This window comes from Ambystoma mexicanum, chromosome 14 (genome assembly GCF_040938575.1).
Source record: "Ambystoma mexicanum isolate Mex_15411 chromosome 14, UKY_AmexF1_1, whole genome shotgun sequence".
Taxonomy (NCBI): domain Eukaryota; kingdom Metazoa; phylum Chordata; class Amphibia; order Caudata; family Ambystomatidae; genus Ambystoma; species Ambystoma mexicanum.
The window spans coordinates 131,687,873-131,706,495 of record NC_090940.1 but is presented as its reverse complement, the minus strand read 5'-3'; the positions used below and the strand labels follow the sequence as shown (position 1 = coordinate 131,706,495).

General features: G+C 47.2%; 1 protein-coding gene across 1 annotated transcript in view; it reads right to left on the bottom strand.

Annotated features, from left to right (window-relative positions):
* The window catches only part of PLEK2 (pleckstrin 2), a 60,951-nt gene that overhangs the window by 32,438 nt on the left and 9,890 nt on the right, over nt 1–18,623 (bottom strand). Inside the window, exons 2-3 of the mRNA XM_069638723.1 lie at nt 4,168–4,335; nt 1,724–1,905 (exon numbers count right to left, since the gene is read on the bottom strand). Of these exons, the coding sequence (XP_069494824.1) occupies nt 1,724–1,905; nt 4,168–4,335 (350 nt within the window). The remainder of the gene's footprint in view (nt 1–1,723; nt 1,906–4,167; nt 4,336–18,623) is intronic.

Here is an 18,623-nt window from a genome sequence, read left to right as displayed (position 1 = left end):
TGGCACTGGCAGTCAAGCACAAGAAGACACATTCTGGTAGCAGGTCTTTTAGGAGGAATGAGTGTTTCCAGCTGGTGGAACTCACTCGATCTGCCAGTGGAGTAACTTTGCTGAAAATGTAAGGGGAGGGGGCACGACATCTAGAATGGGACAAAATGGTGTGCCACAAAGGTTGGGGGGTGCGGAGGGGGCAAACACCCCTCCCCCGCCCTAACATTACACCCATGCCATCTGCTCTACTGAACATCTGCCAGCAATCACGAAAACGCTGAACACCTACTTCTTCCAAGAACCTTTGATCCATGTGTCTGGCAGGACCAACTCATGGAGGGGAGAGGGAACTGGAGGGCAGCATAACCTTCATCACCAGTGATGAAGGCAGGACTCGGGTTAAAGCTAGGATTGCCAACCCACACAGGGTGCGCTGTGGTCTACTGAGGGCAATATCGCCCACAGTCATGATGTTCACAGAAGTCCAATGAGGGACGACGGTGGGTAGTCTACGCTCATGATAAACACAAGGCATCAACTATCGAAGTTATTATCTAAATGAGTAGTCTCTCTGAATGCACGTCAGTCTCCCTTCTTTCAAAGAATCTTTCCCATTCCTTGCTGTCCAGGACACAAATAGACAATGGAGTGTGTCTCTATTGGATTTGTAACGGACCCGGATGTAAACAGTGAACCTGCTTGCATCTTATCCAGCACTAGCTCATTCTGCCCTCAAATTGTATTCAGAGACTGTGCACTGGGTCATGATTTTTTAAAATAATAAGATTTTGGCAAAATAGGTTAGTGAAAAAGAATCTTGCGGAGATTGATTCCAGGATGTGGTACAAGGCTTTTATGCTGCACCAAATCGCCACCGTGGTGGCCAAAGAGCAGCTGGCTGGTCTATAACTTGGCATATTGTGCCCTTGTCTAGGGTGTGCAGACCATAGTCTTCTAAGTCAAACGATCAGGCTAGGAGTTTTGGGGGGAGGGGTAAGATAACAGAAGGGGGAAAAGGGTGTGAATACTAACCACGTAGGGATAGGGAAAGGAATGTTTTGTGATAGCATATTCCTACCTTGCTGCAATCCAACTAACATGTTTGGGATCCAAATGCATGGTCTATATGAGGCTGTGTCGAAGAACAATAGGTGGTTCACAACAGGTAGTGTTTGGCTGCATGATGAACTTGTGATGTGCTTTCATCGCCCAGTTAAATCGTGGTGGCTTTTCGGCTCGGGATAGCCTGTACATGATTCCACTGGGCAATATCTGGAATAGTAGGGATAGCCAGGACTGTGCATTAAGTGTGGCCTGGTCAAGAATAGACTGTGTTAAATGTGAATGCAGTTGGACAACAGAAGGGGAGGAGGGGCCACTATGATTCAGTTAATACTTCCCAGGAGTCTGCTACCCACTAGGTTTCCTGCGGTCCTTGTTCTAATCTTGGTATTTCTGCTCTGATTTAAGCCAGTCCCCCCACTTTCAGCAGCCATGCAAGTACCCTAAAAAAGCCCACTTGCCTCACACAACTAGAGATGGGGCGCATATACAGATCCTAGCCTGGCAGCAATGTATGCATAAAGGCACCGCCCAGTCATGCCCTAGGCCTGATTTGGCCGTTCTTAGCATGGTCAATTAGTTATGAGGACTGAGATGTGTAGACATTGAGGAAGGTTGGTCATATACAAGGCTGGAGACCAAACTTTCCCTGGACCAGACCTTCACTTACTTCAGGTTAATATTTGTGGGAAGTTTGAAGGAGCTCTTTAGATCCCGCAGCGGTTCAGCCTTCTCTGGATTTAGTGCTTGAATTGCCTTCGTGATGTCAGCGGCCCAAGCATCGCGATCCTCCCTGGAGCAAGCCTCAAAGAAGTAATCTGTGGAGGTCTTGGTCTTCAGTTTAATGACCAGCTAGTATGTAAAAAACAGGGAATCAGAGATGAATAATAGGTTCCAGATGATAGGCAGTCGTCACAAAGGTTTGATCCGCATGTCATATTAAAGGATTGCCACGTCAAAGTGCAGTTAATAACCCCCCCACGTAATAAATCTTAGAAGTTGACTTTTTGTACTCCACCCAACAACAAAAGATACATTCTTTTATTGTCATTAAGTGTGGTAAACAGAAAAGTGAAAGTACTCTGCCATGAAGTAATTGTGAGTCTGTCCAATCAATGCGATCGAGATAAGCAACTTGATATCCTTAACATGCATGTTCAAGAAGCGGAGGACAAAATACCAACTTGCGTCCACTCACGTCAGCTCCTAGTCCGGAACTGTTCCTTTCCTTTCTGTGTGCACCTTTGGTCTACTGGAAGGCCCTTTATAAATTGCCTCCTTTGTGTCCGACTAGGACTAACTACTGAACAAGATTGCCGCTCAGAAGCTGAGACATGGCTTTCACTCTGATCACATAGGAGTCCTTTTGTGCAAAATGCGCTGGTACCCTGTGATCTTCTGTGTCGAATTCATGGTGGTCTGTATACCTTTTAGGATATCAAGTCTCTAGACTAGCGGTATTCAAACTGTGGGTCGCGACCCCCCAGGGGACCGCGGGTGCATCCCTGGGGGGGGCCGAGAGCTCAGCATGAAATATTTCTTTGAAAAAAATATATATATATATTTTTTTTTAGATTGGAAGAAATGTGCAGGGGTGGCTCACATGGTCGGGCTGTAGCATGAAACTGTCTCAGGCAACAAAGTGGCCCGCAGTTGTAAATGGATATTCATTCTTTTAGTCACAGACTGGGCTTCATTACAACTATGGCGGTACAGTAACAACGGTGCCGGTAAGCTACCAGCACCGTTGCTACCGTACCGCCATAGTAAAAGATGTGCTCGCGGGTGCCTGACAGCCCGCCAGGTCTGACCAGGCAGGCCGTGCGGCAAGCGCTAGAGCACAGCTCATCGGATGCACCAGCAACATTATTAACGGTGTCGGTGCATCCGAACTCCGCATTCCCATTGAGCACTATGGGGCTCAATGGGAATGGGGATCTACCGGTACCGGCACCTGCGAAAGGGCAATTATCAGGTCCGCCTAACTCAGCATGACCCGGTAATTGCCCATTCGTGGGTGCCGTACCCAGATGCAACTACGGCACAGCTACCGCCAGCTACTACTAACTGCATAGTTAAGTAACTCATCAAACTGGTCCACATTGGCCAAAATGGTGGCCCATTTTGACTGGCCCACACCAGCATTTTACAGGGATGATATCTTTTTACTGGACATGTCCAGTAAAAAATGTCATGCCTGCCCCGTGGGCCCTGCAGCACCAATTGCAAACTGTTTGGCTATTTACCCATTTGTTTGTTAAAAGTATGCTCTACAATGCAACATTTTAACCCATTATTTAAAAAGAATTCACAGGGGGGAAACCCCCCGAACCCCACTTTATTGGTTCGGGCTCTCTCACTATGCTCGGTCGCTATGGCATTTTTGGGGGAAATAGTTATGCCCCTCCACTTAAAAAAAATCACCAGCCGCCACTGGCCCTCAGACTGTGTTGGGAACAGGATGGGGGGAACCCAGGGACTATGGTGGGAGCAAAATGGCCGGGAACCATGGGATAGTGGTGGGAGCAGAGTGGGGAGAGCCCAGGGTGTGTGATGGGGTGGGGAGAGACCAGGGACTGGGTAGGAGTGGGATGAGGGAGCCCAACGACTGTGATGGGAGCAGGTGACAGCACGCAACTTATACTGTCCTTTGGCATTTCTGGGGGGTCCCGACCTGCCCAAATTTAGCACAGGGGGAGCCCGGCCAAAAAAGATTGAAGACCACTGCTCTAGACCTTCTAAAAATGAAATAAAATCCTTTCTATCCAAGACTTCTAAATGACTTGGGCTTTTCCAGGCCACTATTATATAGTTCTTCGACATTATGAGGGCCAACCATATGCAAAACAGTCAAACCCCACATCAAATGTAGCACAAAGGTTACAATAATAAATAAGGCTGGACCTCCTCTGCATGAGATAACCAACGACACCACAGGTCTTTCTGTCTCACGGACCATCGTCGTTGAGGTAAAGCTTAAATCTCTATCTGGACATAGCCACCTCAGTTAGGTGAATATAGGAGGGGTAGCCTCGTGAGCACAGAACAAGTCATTGTGGAAGTGGTGATATAGTTCAAGAACAAATCTCATGGTGTATACAGACAATCACATACCGGTCGGTTCTCGTATTCAAGGCAAGGGCAGATAATGGAACATCCGTCCAGAAGGATCCTGCCCTTCAGGCCTGACTCCCGCTTTTGGCCTCCATCCAATTTATAATACAGCAGCTTGTCATTTTGGAGAACGAACCATCGAGATTTCCAGTTGAGTACGAAGTGACCCTGTAGAAGACAGCACAGAAGGAAGAATTGAAATGGGCGCATTCACCAAGTTGATAACATCTGAATATACATCAAGCCATATTGCAGAAATGATTCGGTTGCAATATTTTCTAAACAAACGCATTTTGTTACAGATGTGTTCTAGTGGGAAGGAGAGCTGCCGCAAGGCAGACACTGCATGATGTCTCAGAGGCGGACTCCCTAGGTTGGGGCAAGCTAAATTTATGGGGCGGCATCAACACAGAATCCAGGAGAAGGAGGCATTGATTGGGTCCATAGTCTGGTAAATCAGGCCCTGCTGACTAGGCTTACAACAGGACCAACAAAACACTATGGCGTGCTCTTAAGCGGCAGCTTCCGCCGAATGCCCACAATATCATCACATAGAACAAGTAAAAGCCTCTATTTTAAAACACAGTGGCCTATAGCTCACTAAATCTCCCTGTTGGAAAATCTAGATATTTCTCATTTAGTTTGTTTGTCGGTTCCTAGTGGGCGCTAGTGTGCCACCTATCTAGGAAAGGGGATAGAAGAAGGGCTGTCCCTCCCCTTACTCACTACTCGCATCTTAGCTATTCGTTAAAAGCCAAACACTAGGGTGAGTGTTTACTCCTTTAATCTCACCCTCTTAAGTGTGTAAACGTATGCAGACAGTGCTGCTGTGCAGATAAAAAAAACAAATCACATCCCATGCGCTCGAACAGTCCTGAGAGTCTTGGCGGTTCAGGGGATTAGCCTGAAAGTATCGGTCTATGGGTTTCGGCGTATTTTGCTATGTCTAACTGCTTTCTTCAGGGATATCTAGACTTTCCGGCAGGGAGATTTAGTGAGCTATAGGCCACTGGGTTGAAGTTTTAGAATAGAGGCTTCTACTTGTTCCGTGTGATATTACAGCATGACCACTCAGGCAAGATTGTCCAGGACTGTGGACAGACAGCATGGTGGTTCAGGACAGGCTGAGGGGCAACCTCTGCACTGTGCCCTAGCAGATCTGATCAGGACTTGGTAGTGAACAACATATGGCACCTCAGGAGGCACTGACCTGGAATCATAGTTGGCTACCACATTTACATCTCTGGCTTAGGGATATGGAGGAGCAAGGCGCTGCCTAATCTAAACCATGTCTACTGCTGTGCCAGTCAATACCTATTCTAAGCAGTTCAAATGATGTATGCAATCTCAGAGGAGGTGCAAATTCCTATCTCACGAGGTTGACTGGCACTCATCTCAAGTAAATAAACTGGACGTCAATTCTGCTGGCTGACAGGGACCTCGTTTGAATTAAGGCAGGTGCGTGTATAAATTCACATACAAAATGTGCCTGGGAGGCATTACTAACCCACCTATTTGTGGGAAGAGATATTGAGCGAGTTGGAGCTCTGTAATGTACAGGAAGCAGTCCTTATTGTCAGAAATTAAGTTCATTGTTGTAAGATATGAATGTTGCATTTCAATTTTACTTGTGTAGCCCCAGAAATGGAACTCTACCGTCATGAAATAATGAAGTTTGCAAATATATTTATTTCTTCACTATTTTTAAAAGCAGCTTCCAAGAACCAAATCTTTATTTTGTGACCAAAAGGATACAGCTTTGAAAAGTGAGGAGTACTTGTAGCATAGCCGTGGCGAGGTGTTCTAATTACAGCCAAAAATCTAAATAAATATGTACACTACAGTAAGTTATGGAACCTCTGAAACTTGAGGAGAACCATCTCTGGGTCCGGAAGCATCTTAAGACCTTCCTCTTTGCCTCTGCTTTTGCCCCCTTCTCCCCTGCTGATCTGTTTTCTCTCTCGGCACTGTGCACCTGGCCACCCTCTGTCCTCCGGGCCCAGGTACCTGCTCACTCTGCCACCCTCCTACACTGCCTCTGGACCACCCCTTGCACTGGGGTCTGTATCTGTACCCATACAGTCCCCCCACCCCCCGCCAGCTTTTCTTCTGCACATATCATATATACCCTGTTGGCTAAACCCAGCACTTGCCACTTGCTGGCTGCACTACCACCGTTTTTTTCTCCTTATTTATTATTAATTATGTTTTCTCTGTTCCGCACTTTACATTTCTCCCCCCTCCCATGCACTTGTTCCCTTCTCCCATTTCCTTGCATTTGCGCGTTCTCAATGTCACTGGGCCTATTAAGATCGTTGTTTTGGTTTTCCCCCGTTCCCTTGCCTTGTTGCGCTTTGAAACACTTCTGTATGAGCGTGATATAAATAAAATATCATATCATATCAAGCTACCGGATATGGAGGCATTCAGTTTCCTTAAAGGGAAAAAGAGCATGATACAAGATGGATGCCTTTGCAGAGGTCAAGAAATGTGACTGGAAGGGGCAGGCTCAGGGGCATTAAAAGAAGAAGAAGAAAAAAAAAACATATGAAGAGTAGTAAATTCAGGTGACAACCGCGCAACAAAGGTGGAGAGGCCAAACACAGTCCATTAATCCAATCCAGAAGGGACGCAGGGAATGCGCTTTGAGAGAAAGAACAGTGCCAAGAAGTCAAGGGTAAAGTTTAGGATTACATAGGCACTATGTGACAAAGAGCCTATGCTGTGATGTGTGAAGAGGGGGGCAAGACACTGCCATCTGGATGGGCCAGTCGGTCCTCATCTGTCCTCGAAGTCTGATGTCTTTGTTTATGAAACACCTGCGTTAAGGGAAGCAGAGAGGACCTGCTAGTGAGCCATCTAGTCCCTGGCGAGATGGGTAATATTTACAGTGCATATCAAGACGCCCATGGTAGGAAAATACGGTTAACTAATTTACATAATGTAGTCAACCCAGGATGCATCTCTCATTCTCTATAATGGAAATGTGCTTGTTGAGGGTGGGGGCGTTACAAAATCTATGATGATTTGGAGTAATTTAAGAAATTTCTTGGGACTTTAGGCAGTGTGGTGCTTATCATAAGTTTGGCAATGTGGTACACATTTTTGGGGAGTCGATGGAATGACTGCACTGCTAAATTACGTGGGTTTCTTTCAAGTTAATTATTTAGCTGCAGCAATGTGCTGAAGATAAAGGGCCTGATCATGAGTTGTGCAGTAGCCCTTAAATGCGGCGGTAAATGAGTTATCGCCGGATTGAAGAGTCCGCCCAATCATGAGTATGGCGTGTTTACCCCAGCTCAGAGCTGGGGGTAAACACGCCAGAAAAATTGCAATTCAGCGCAATTACCACGGGTATGGACCCAATGGGGAATAACGTTTACCGCCCAACCCATGATCCGGCAGTAATACCGCTGGCAGGTAGGCAGTAACGCAAATAAAGGTGGCTGGTATCCGAGTCGGAATACCGCCCAACTCGTGGGTATCCGGTAATAATGTCTACATGCATAATGTAGCCGGGAAAAGCCATTGCCAACATTATATATGGTGACATTATGGGGACGGGTTGTGGGAAGTCTCCTCATCGCATTTAATATATAAAATCAGGGGTTACAGGGGTGTCCCCCGCATGTTCAATGTCATAATGTCTCTGCAAAAAATGGCTACTTTTTTGTCAGGGGACATTTTTGTGGGGACATTATTACATGGAACCAACTCGTGATAAGTCCCAAAGCCTCTACTTTAATGACAAAAACTGCAGGAATTATCGCGGGCAAAATTACCACCCAAAGTAATCCCCCCCAAATTCCCATGGGCTCCTATGGGTCTCATAAATGGGAACTAACCTCTGTCACCTGTAATCTGGTGGCAGTATCGGAAACCAAGTTTGAATGAGACCCTCTCTCCCCCCACCCCAAAGAAAAATAGGATCACCAACCATGGAAACTTAAGTACAGGTATGCCCGAGTCATTACAGTTAGATAATCGGTTATTCAATATGAGTGTAAGAAACACGTTCAATGCTTCTAGTTTTGCATTCTGGTACCTGTAGTTTTGATTTTTCGTTAGGAGGGATGAACTAGGCACCAGCAAGGAAAAAGGTGACGCCCCTAACCACGAGTAGAAAGGCAGAGAATATTTGCGCAAATAAATCCAGAACCAGCATTAACAGCGAACGACAATGACGATATGTACAAAAAAGCTATAGCAAAGAGATTTACCAACAGAGGAAATGGTGTTTTACACTGATTACAATTCTACAGTAGAAAGCAAGACATGCCAGAACCTGTACATGACTATGTGATCAGGTTGAGGGCAACGATGGCCCTACGTGAATTTGGAAGTAGTGTAGAGGACATGATCCAGGACATGCTTAAAGTTCATGCACACAAGAAGGTCTAAGAGAACGTAATTCGGGAGAAAGATATCTCATTAGATAAGGCCATCGATATTGCCAGGGTGGCAGAAGAAACTGAAGTAAGAAGCAACAAATGGCAGGAAGCCCACTCGTCAATGCATGCGCTGCAAACAAGGAAAAGACATTACACAGATAATAAAGTGCACGTGGAGAGGAGCAAAGAACCAATGACAGCCCACCGACCTGAAAGTACCGTACACTCGACGAATGACATACAGTGTCCCGCACAGGGAAAGGACTGTGGCATCTGTGGGAAATGGTAACTTTGCAAAAGTCTGCAGCTTGAGAAGCAGCAAAATATCTTCTGTCAACACAAGGGAAGACAGAGTACATGCAGGACCTTACTGCATTGACGGTGTGTGTAAAAAAAGTGCAGGAAGGAGAATTCACACAGCAACACCAAGGCAGATGGCAAATAAAAGGTTAATGGCTAGTTCCGGGTCAGAATCAGCCATACTGCCCCAACACACGTACAAGAAGTTGGTGGGACACAACAAGGCCTAACTGGACATTACGCTAGACCCCAATGCAACAAACAGACCACGTGCTAACTCTAGAATGTAACGATTATGAACAGTTGAAGCAAAGTCAAGTTATTTTCCGATTTGCTAGGGTGCGTTAATGACTCGGGAGGATAGCTCAGGGCCAATGTGCTTGCCTTGGAAGAAAGACAAGGCAGAGCAACACAGGTTCGATCCCCGCATCTGCGCTTAAAAACCTTAAGCGCGCTATATATAACCAATTACAGTTACATAAACTTGAGACCTGGGGCAATTCCAGTTTAACACGAAGTTCGTCCGTTCCAAGGACAGGCAGGGTGGCACTTCAGACACAGCCACAGAAAGCGCTAGAAGAAGGCCTGATTGAGCTGACTGAGTCATCCAAGCTGCCCAGTCCAGTGGTACCAATCCAAAACCACAAACGCTTTGAGAATCTGCATCAATGTATGCAGCCTTAAATAGGAACGGCTACAGACAGTTATCTCCTTGCAGAGGCATTAATCAACTCATTCTGATGCTAAAAGAAGAAAACAAGTATTTGCCAAACTTGATATCTAGGACGCATATCATCAGATATGCCTACAGACACAATCCAAACCACTGACACCATGTATCACCCTTTTGTAAAATCCCAATTTACTTGCATGCCGTTAAGCCTCTCCTCTGCGGCATCCGTGTTCAAAAGGATGCTGATTCGCTGTTGTGTAAAGGGGATAACATCTTGTATTCTGAGGACAGCAGACTGCTGTAAGCTGCTGATGGGTGGACCCATGACAAGGCACTGCAGGAAGTGCTGAACTGATTGGAGGGAGCAGGCATCACATTAAGTGAAATGGAGTTCAAGGGTTGCGCAACTGCGTTGAAAGTAAGCCCAAAATAAACACACTGCAGGCAAGTGTAGGTACACGTGTGTCCATGACTAAGGAAGAACTCGGGCTGCACCTTGTACTAGCTGAGTTTCATGCAGTTTATCCCTCTGTTCTCAACAAAAACAGCCACTAGGAGACTGCCACATACGAAGGACAATGAGTTTGGATGGATGCTCTTGCAACAGGAAGTGGCGTGGGAGCACTGGGTCTCAGACCATTCAACCCAAAGTTGTGCACAACTACTGATGCAAGTGCCTATGGCTTAGGTGCCACCCTGACCCAACGGCAAGTGGAGGTTGAGCCTGTAGTGGGGCTCACATCCAAGGCGATATCTGTGTGACAGAAAAAATTACTCAACCATTAAAAAGATGTTGGCCTGTGCCAGGGTGGTTGAATACCTATGGACATACAAGTGGGGAGCCAAGTTCTGGCTGTTGATGCATCATAAACCCCCTCATTCCTCTGTTGAGCCCAGATGGCAACATCTGCTCCCAGACTTGCCAGGATTGCAGAGAAGCTACAAGAGTATACATTCACTATTCTATACATTCAAAGTAGGAAGAATCTGCAGGCAGACTGTAGCTGAAAGGAAGAAAACGACAAAGACAAAGGTGTCGTGTGGTCCATGAAAATGCATGAGGGCTGCCCTCATGACAGTCAGGACTTAATGTCTATGTTGTGTGCTCCGGCATTCACAGACTCAGAGCTGCCAAGTTTCAACGCTGAACCGGCCACTGAATGCCTTGCCAATTCTGGGTGCAGCAAATGTGTGGTTACTGCAAACCAGGGTTAGCTGGGACGTAAAATTGGCCTCGGTAATTCATATATCTTTTTAAACGTGTCCCAGAATCGCATATGGCAATTTCTTACTTTTCAGGACACATAGAGTACTAAAAAGTCATGGGTCTGTAACCTGTGGCACTTTGGTCCGAAATAAACGGAGCCACTACAGCCCTTTTTGGGCGGCCCTTGAGACTTGGCCCTTGCCCTATGGGCCATTTCGAGACTGCTGCAAACCCGAGTGTCGTGTGCCTGACTTCACGCCGCACATCCGTCCTTATCTCCTTTGTTGGTGTCTCTTCATCTCACCGCCCCCACTCCCTGAAAACGTAAGTCCTGGTTGATGACTAACCCCGCCGCGCTCGGGGCGCTTCCGGTCTACGTCATCAAGATTCCAAGACACGAGGGCCAGCCGAGATACATTCCTTCTGGCCAATGCATCTTCCCGCCCCTCCCCTCCCCCCGCTGCTTAGCTGTAGCCCTGGGGAGGGAGGACACAGTACACTGGCAGGGGCTGTCAGACTCCACAGGGCACGCTGGAGATCACAGCTGTCAAACAGCTGCCGGGGCACCCTGGGCTCAGCTTTTTTGCTGCATACCTTGTGGGAGAGTCCGGGCAAGGAGGGGAAGAATATATGAGTTCAGGCATGCTTCCTGTACACAGAGTTAATATGAAATGTTTACATTAAAACCCGCTCTAGCATGGGGGGTGTTGGGGGGGGGGGGGGGGAAATCGCGGAGGGGGGTGTTAAACTGTTAGTTGACCCAATCGAATTCATTGTTCAGAACACGGGGGGGAAGGGGGGCATTGCTTTCTTTCGTCTGTAGCCTGCGTAGTACTTTGGAACACGTTCAGTGATGCATGTATATTTCTAAAACGCATTCCACTTTGGGGCGATGGTTGACAGGTTACAACATACATCTTACCCCAGAAGCTCTGCTGACACAGCTTTCATGAAGAGGGCATACCTAGATGACCCCACCCCTACTCCTTACTAACAGAGCTGGGCCGGCCTAGGTGAGAATGGAAAATGTAACACCAGGCCACCCTCTTTCAAAGATTGGTAGGGTTGTCGTGGAGTCTGTCACATATGCAGATGTTAGAGACAGAGTTTAGGTTGGGGTGCATAGGCCAGTTAGTCACTAATAATGCCATTTTCATCCGAGGTGGGCAAGGGGAAGTGTGTAGGGCTGGGTAGAGATAGTAATATCAAAGCAGCAGGACTAAGCAGTAAAACAAAAGAGGTAATATCTGGAAGATTTAGAATTAATCTTAACCTCTGGCATTGCTCCGGCAACCCTCCAGACCATCGTTCTTCAGCCTGCCAAGCCATTACAAAAGGAGAAAGATGAAATGCAAATAAGGCTTGGTCCCACCCCCAGAGGGGCAGGGCATTGCAGACCAAACTACTTTGTCACATCCCTTCCACACAAGACCACAAGCATCCCCAAACATGTTTTGGCCTTGTTGGGCTTCATCAGTGAGGAATAGCTTGGGTCTCTAGGCCCAGCTGGCATGGGACCCAGGTCTGGGCATATCCATCCCATTTGGGGGGTCTAAGCAAAACAAAAGAGCTGATGGCTGGAAGGTTTTGAATTAATGTTAACCTCTAGCATGGCTCTCAGCAACCCTCCAGGCCAAGCCATTGACAAAAAAGGGGCAAGGCCATGTGCACATCCATCTTGGTCACACCCCCTAAGAAGTGTCAATCTCATTTCAGGCCAGTAGAGATGGGACAGAGTGAAAGTGAATCACATGCCAAGCTAGTAGGATTAGGCTGATTCCGAGTGCTTCCTCAATTTCCTGAGTCCAGTTCATTTCTAACCTCAAGCAGCTCTCGCTACTAGTTTATATTCAGAATTCAACTATCTGCGGTGGAGGTCTGCAACCTGTAGCTTTCCAAATGTCTTGAACTACACACGCCCATGATCCATCGCCTTTGACTGTTTGAAAGTTGATGTGTGTTGTAGTCAAAAACCTCTGGAAGAGCCAAAGGTTGCAGACCCCTGCTTAAAGACTCCAATGACTGTAAACAACTCCTTAGGCAGCCATTTGTATTTCCCGAAGTGCACATGTGCAGGAAATACATCTCCCCTTCCCCCCAAAAAATGTATGCTCTCAGTTTTTAGGCACAAACATAATGAGCAAGCAGAACATTTCAAAGAGCTGTTGACCAAAAAGTCACGACTGGATAAGGATGGTCCAGATGGCAAGTCCTGGAGTGCTTCTTTCAGCCTTTCTATTATGCTGGATGCGTGCGAGGCACATGTGTGCTGCAGCCCTAAGTCTCCTCCAAAATACTTAAGTAAAAGAGTAGGAGGGTGTGGGGGGGTAGTAAATGGGAGGGAAGGAACTCTAAATGTTATGTTGTGCACTGTTGCGTACTATTTGGAAAGCACATGTATCTACTATTTACAAGCGGTGTCAAATTCCTTGCAGATCAGTTGAGTTACCTCTAGGATAAGGGGTGCCTGGGGTTTTGCCGCCTTCCCCAAAATCCATCAGTTATGGTCTTTGTGTGCATGCATGTCCGTGATGTGGGTGGCTGCGCGTAAAGGGTGTGTGTGGCTGCGAGACACAATGCGTGAGCATTCAAGCCCGTTTGCGTGTGTACATGAGTTTGTGTGCAACACTATGCTTGTGAGTTTATGTATTTTGTAGTGAATGTGTGTGAGAGAGTATGTGTGGACATGCTAGCCTGTGAGTGTGTGTTTGTTTGTGGTAAGCAGGACTGGAGATGGCGGATAAACCTTTTTTTCCTCAGTGCTGGACGTCACTCCGCACCTATGAATCCTCTCTCTGCTTGGCCTTAAGAGTCACTTCTGAGTCACTAGACTTCTCCACCCAGAGCAAACAGGTGGAATTGTACAAAGTCTACTTCGGGAAGCTTCCTCGAGAACAAAACACTGCAACAACCATGGACCCATGGACACACCCAACGCCCGTCCAACCAAACCTGTGCTCCACATCCCAAGCCTTGAGAGCAGTTCAAAAGGAGGCAGGGGCTTCACAACTTAAGGACCACAGCTTTGGAACTCTGTGGCCCGGCCTAACATCCACGCCGGCCTATCCTGAGATCCACGCCAGACTAGTCGGACCTCTGTGCCACCAGGGGGACGTGGGGGGGGAGCTCAGTCCCAGGTCTTTTGGTTGTAGCCGCGAATAGAAGCTCAGGGGCTACAACCAAAAGGCTAGCTAGCCCCGAGTCCCGATATTAGCATATCCCCAGATCTTTTCCAGACCTAGCAACACCCCTGCGTGCCAGCTATATGGCCAAGTCTGACATCTGTACGGCACCCAACCACCTCGGATTTCGGATCTTAGATAATTGTTCACCACACTTAAGGAGACAAGTGCCTGAGAATGGACCACCGTGGTTTACGGAAATATTGAGAGGTCAACTGGTTATATTACAACTGCACTTCACACTTCATGCCCATTAATGTTCAGCTTATGTGCAAGCATGGTCATAGGAAGGGCGTGTATCAAGGCTTTGCAAAGGGATATTGTAAAATATTATGTCAGGCCATACCCGAGAGCTTTTAAGTGTTAAGGCATGTCTCTGGCACCACGCATGAAACATAAGAATAGCAATGTCTTGGCTTTTGTGTAGTGTGCGACCCCTACACTGGACATTTATGTAATAACAGATCATTCCACCGCCAAAGTAATGGTACTTATTGTGTAGATGTATTTATTTTTATTTATTTGCATTTTTAAAGCGCTCACACAGCCCACGGGCATCGAGGCGCTGTTACAGGAATTTTTTTTTTCTTAGTTACCTAGAGGTTTCTAAGCGCCGACCCGGGGATCCAACCTGGGTTGCTTCGTGTCGTATAGCTTCCAAGGCGAACACGTTGCTGCTGAGCTATCCTCCCGATTGCACTGTAAATCCCATGATCCTTCACCATCCACTGTGCTGGTTAGGGATCATGGGAGTTGAAGTGCAAAACATCTGGAGGGCCATATAATGAGTAACCTTAGTGTGTTAGGCTGAAATGCTCAATTGGCCTAGCAGGGATTTTAACATGTGACCTACAGGTTACACACCGAGCTACCGCACTAGTTTCCAACAAGTTTTTGCGCAAGCAGTGATGCGGCTGGGAGGAATGGGCCACAGACAGCCAGGGAACGCAGCACCATGAGGCGTGGCAAGATATTTTGTGGGGTCAGGAAAGAAGTAGAAGTGCCATTTGCTTGAAGTGCTGGTGTCAGGGCTTGTTTTCCCTCATTGCCAATGTGGTGTTTACAAACTTGCCAACATGACCCATTCCAATCTGTAGGTCCTTATCCACTCCTGGTTTTTTCTTTGCATTCTGGTACTTGGAGTTCCACTTTCCCAGTATAAAACTCGGACTACAAGTCCCAGAATGCAAAGGAGAGAAAAAACAGGACTGGATAAGCACCTACAGATCGGAATGGGTGGCAAGTATGTATTTAGGCAGGCTACAAAATATGGATGTTACTTACACTGTAGCGGTAGTCGAGCGTGAACCTTAGAGGATAGAGCTCTCGTTTTTTAGTTTTGCTTTTTGGGTGGCCACCAATTTACTCATCTGTTCTCCCACATACAGTGATCGAAGTGACCACGAACGGTCCGGAGCGGTGTCCCACTGCTTTTATTTTTTTCTGTTCACCATTCCTCTAACCTCGGGTGTAGGATGGAATGGACATGTCGCTTCATTTCTGAGATCGCTGTTCTGAGATGACCCCCCAATGCAACCAGTGTGCAATATGAATAGAGCATGGGGAGCACACCTGCCAGTCACCGTGCAGGTGTTTTGGACTACAACAGCAATTAGCGATGGTTGTCCCGGGAGGATAGCTCAGCGGCAGTGTGCGCGTCTTGGAAGCAAAACGACATGAAGCAACACAGGTTCGATCCCCGCGTCCGCGCTTAGAACCCTCTGGGTGTTTAAGCGCGTTATAAATACGTAGCGCATCGATGCCTGCGGGTTGTATGAGCGCTTTATAAATGTAATTAATTGGGCCCAATGATCAGAAATGTCAGTGTAAAGTTTCTGGAATTGAAATCCCTGCTAAGTTCATTCGTCCTCCATCGCAAGTCCATTCAGGGCCACCATGCAGTGATCGTGGTCCTCCTCTGGTATTGCTGCACGGTCTTTACCCTATAAGCCAGGCACATGCCATGCGCATCCAAGATGACACCTGGTGGGGCACTCAGAACAGAAACACACGGAGATGCAAACAGCTTTAGACGTTGGTCGTCGCATTCCCGCGAAAGCTTCCCAAACACGGATATATTCCTCATTTCGGAGTGGTTCGCTAAAAAAGAATCCATCATTCCTTTTAAAGCATAGCGTATTCTCAAACATGCTTATGGTCGGGCAAGCGCGCGCGCTGCTGCTGGAAAGCAATACCGCCGACAGCAATACCTTCAGATCAATTAAACATTCCCTTTATGTGAACAATTACTCCAAAGGGTGCAGCAATGCTAATGGATATTTCTTTTCACATGAAAACCGGTTTTTAGCGCATACCGCATGGGCCTAGGGCCAATCGTAGCACTGGAATGGGAAGCAGGGATGGATGGAATGCTTTAATGATTAGTGCGTCAAATGTGAACATAGCATCCGATTCCTCCAGCTTCGAAGCACTGTATTATTAAGTGCTCTGATTATACAGTTGTATGGTCCTCAATTGAGCGATCTGAGAAGGATGAATGGTTGAGTGTTGTTCCAGCTGGAGACAATTGACTTGCTTTTTTATCTCCATAGCTTTACGGCACTACTGGTGGATTCCATGTTGGATACTGGCGACACCTGGTTACTGGGGCATTGCGCAGGGCTGGTGGATTCCATGTTGGATGCTGGTGACTGGGGCATTGCGGCAGGGTTGGTGCATTGCATGTTGGATGCTGGCGACACCTAGTGCCTGGGGCATTGCGGCACTACTGGTGGATTGCATGTTAGATGCTGGTGGCACCTAGTTACGGGGGCATTGCAGCAGCACTTTAATTTATTACATTTATATTGTGCACCAAGTGGCCCGGAGGCGTACGGGCGCAGAACGAACAAAGACAATAACAGGTAATACAAGTAACATCACAGCTGACAACATCTGGCAGGCATCGTCAACTGGTTACAAGTGGACAGCTATCTAAAGAGCAACGTTCTAAGGTTCTTTTTGAACACTTCAGTGGATTTCATGGACCCGAGATCCTGGGGGTGGGGAGGGGTAGTTATCCTGTTCCAGACTTTCGGGGCTTTTACAAAGAAAGACCCTTTTCCCCTTTTTCTACCAGTGTAAGTTTACATCTGGGTACCTTCAGTAGTTTCAAATTGTTCAATCTAAGATCTCGAATAGATGATTTACTTTCTAATACTTCTGCTAGTTAGACCGGATTTGACAATGTAAGACATTTGTGAGTAATCATAATAAGCAGATATTCAATCCTGGTGGACTGCATGCTAAACACTGGTGACAACTAGTTGCTGGGCCTTTATGGCAGTACTAGTGGATTGCATGTTGGATGCTGGTGACACCCATTTACTGGGGCATTGGAGCAATACTGGTGGATTGCTTGTTAGATGCTGGTGACACCTAGTTGCTGGGGCATTGTGGTAGCACTGGTGGATTGCATGTTGGACACTGGTGACATCTAGTTGCGGGGGCATTGCGCGGGAACTTTTGGACTGCATGCTGGTGACACCTAGTTGCTGGGGCATTGTGGCAGCACTGGTGGATTTCTTGTTGGATGCTGGTGACACCTAGTTACTGGGGCATTGCTGCAGGTCTGGTGGATTGCATGTTGGATGCTGGTGACACCTAGTTGCGGGGGCATTGCGCGGGCACTTTTGGACTGCATGCTGGTGACACCTAGTTGCTGGGGCATTGCTGCAGGTCTGGTGGATTGCATGTTGGACGCTGATGACACCTAGTTGCTGGGGCATTGCAACCATGTTTGGTTTCTTAATTCATTCCCTCTTGCTGATAATGTACCCTTTCAACATGAACTACTAATTATCAACAGTCCAAGTAAGGCTTCTGAAGAAGAGGGTCTTCCCTCAAAACCCGTAAAGCCACAGTATCTCGTATCTTGGACTCAATAAGATTATGTTTTGCTAGGATCACATGATGTGATTAAAAATGCTTTCGTGTATTTTACGTAATTCACGTCTTCTGAAATTCTTTTTTCTTGACATGTGTATATGAAACAACATTTATTGAATCTCTTACTCTGCATGTGTTTATTTCTACCGAGAACCTTTTAACACCATTTTGGTGGATTGTTGATAGTGTGCGAGGGACGGGAGGATTCCTATTGTTGGATCCTTTTTCTTGTTCTATGACTGCATGCTGGAAACACCTAGTTGCTGGGGCATTGCGGCAGCACTGGTGGACTGCATGCTGGGAACACCTAGTTGTTGGGGCATTGCGGCAGTACTGGTGGAATGCATACTGAGAACACCTAGTTGTTGGGGCATTGCGGCAGTACTGGTGGAATGCATGCTGGAAACACCTAGTTGCTGGGGCATTGCGGCAGCACTGGTGGACTGCATGCTGGGAACACCAAGCTGTTGGGGCATTGCGGCAGTACTGGTGGACTGCATGCTGGAGACACCTAGTTGTTGGGGCATTGCGGCAGTACTAGTGGACTTTTTGCTGAAAACACATAGTTGCTGGGGCTTTGCGGCAGCACTGGTGGACTGCATGCTGGGAACACCTAGTTGTGGGGGCATTGCGGCAGTACTGGTGGACTGCATGCTGGGAACACCTAGTTGCTGGGGCATTGCGGCAGCACTGGTGGACTGCATGCTGGGAACAACTAGTTGTTGGGGCATTGCGGCAGTACTGGTGGACTGCATGCTGGGAACACCTAGTTGTTGGGGCATTGCGGCAGTACTGGTGGACTGCATGCTGGGAAC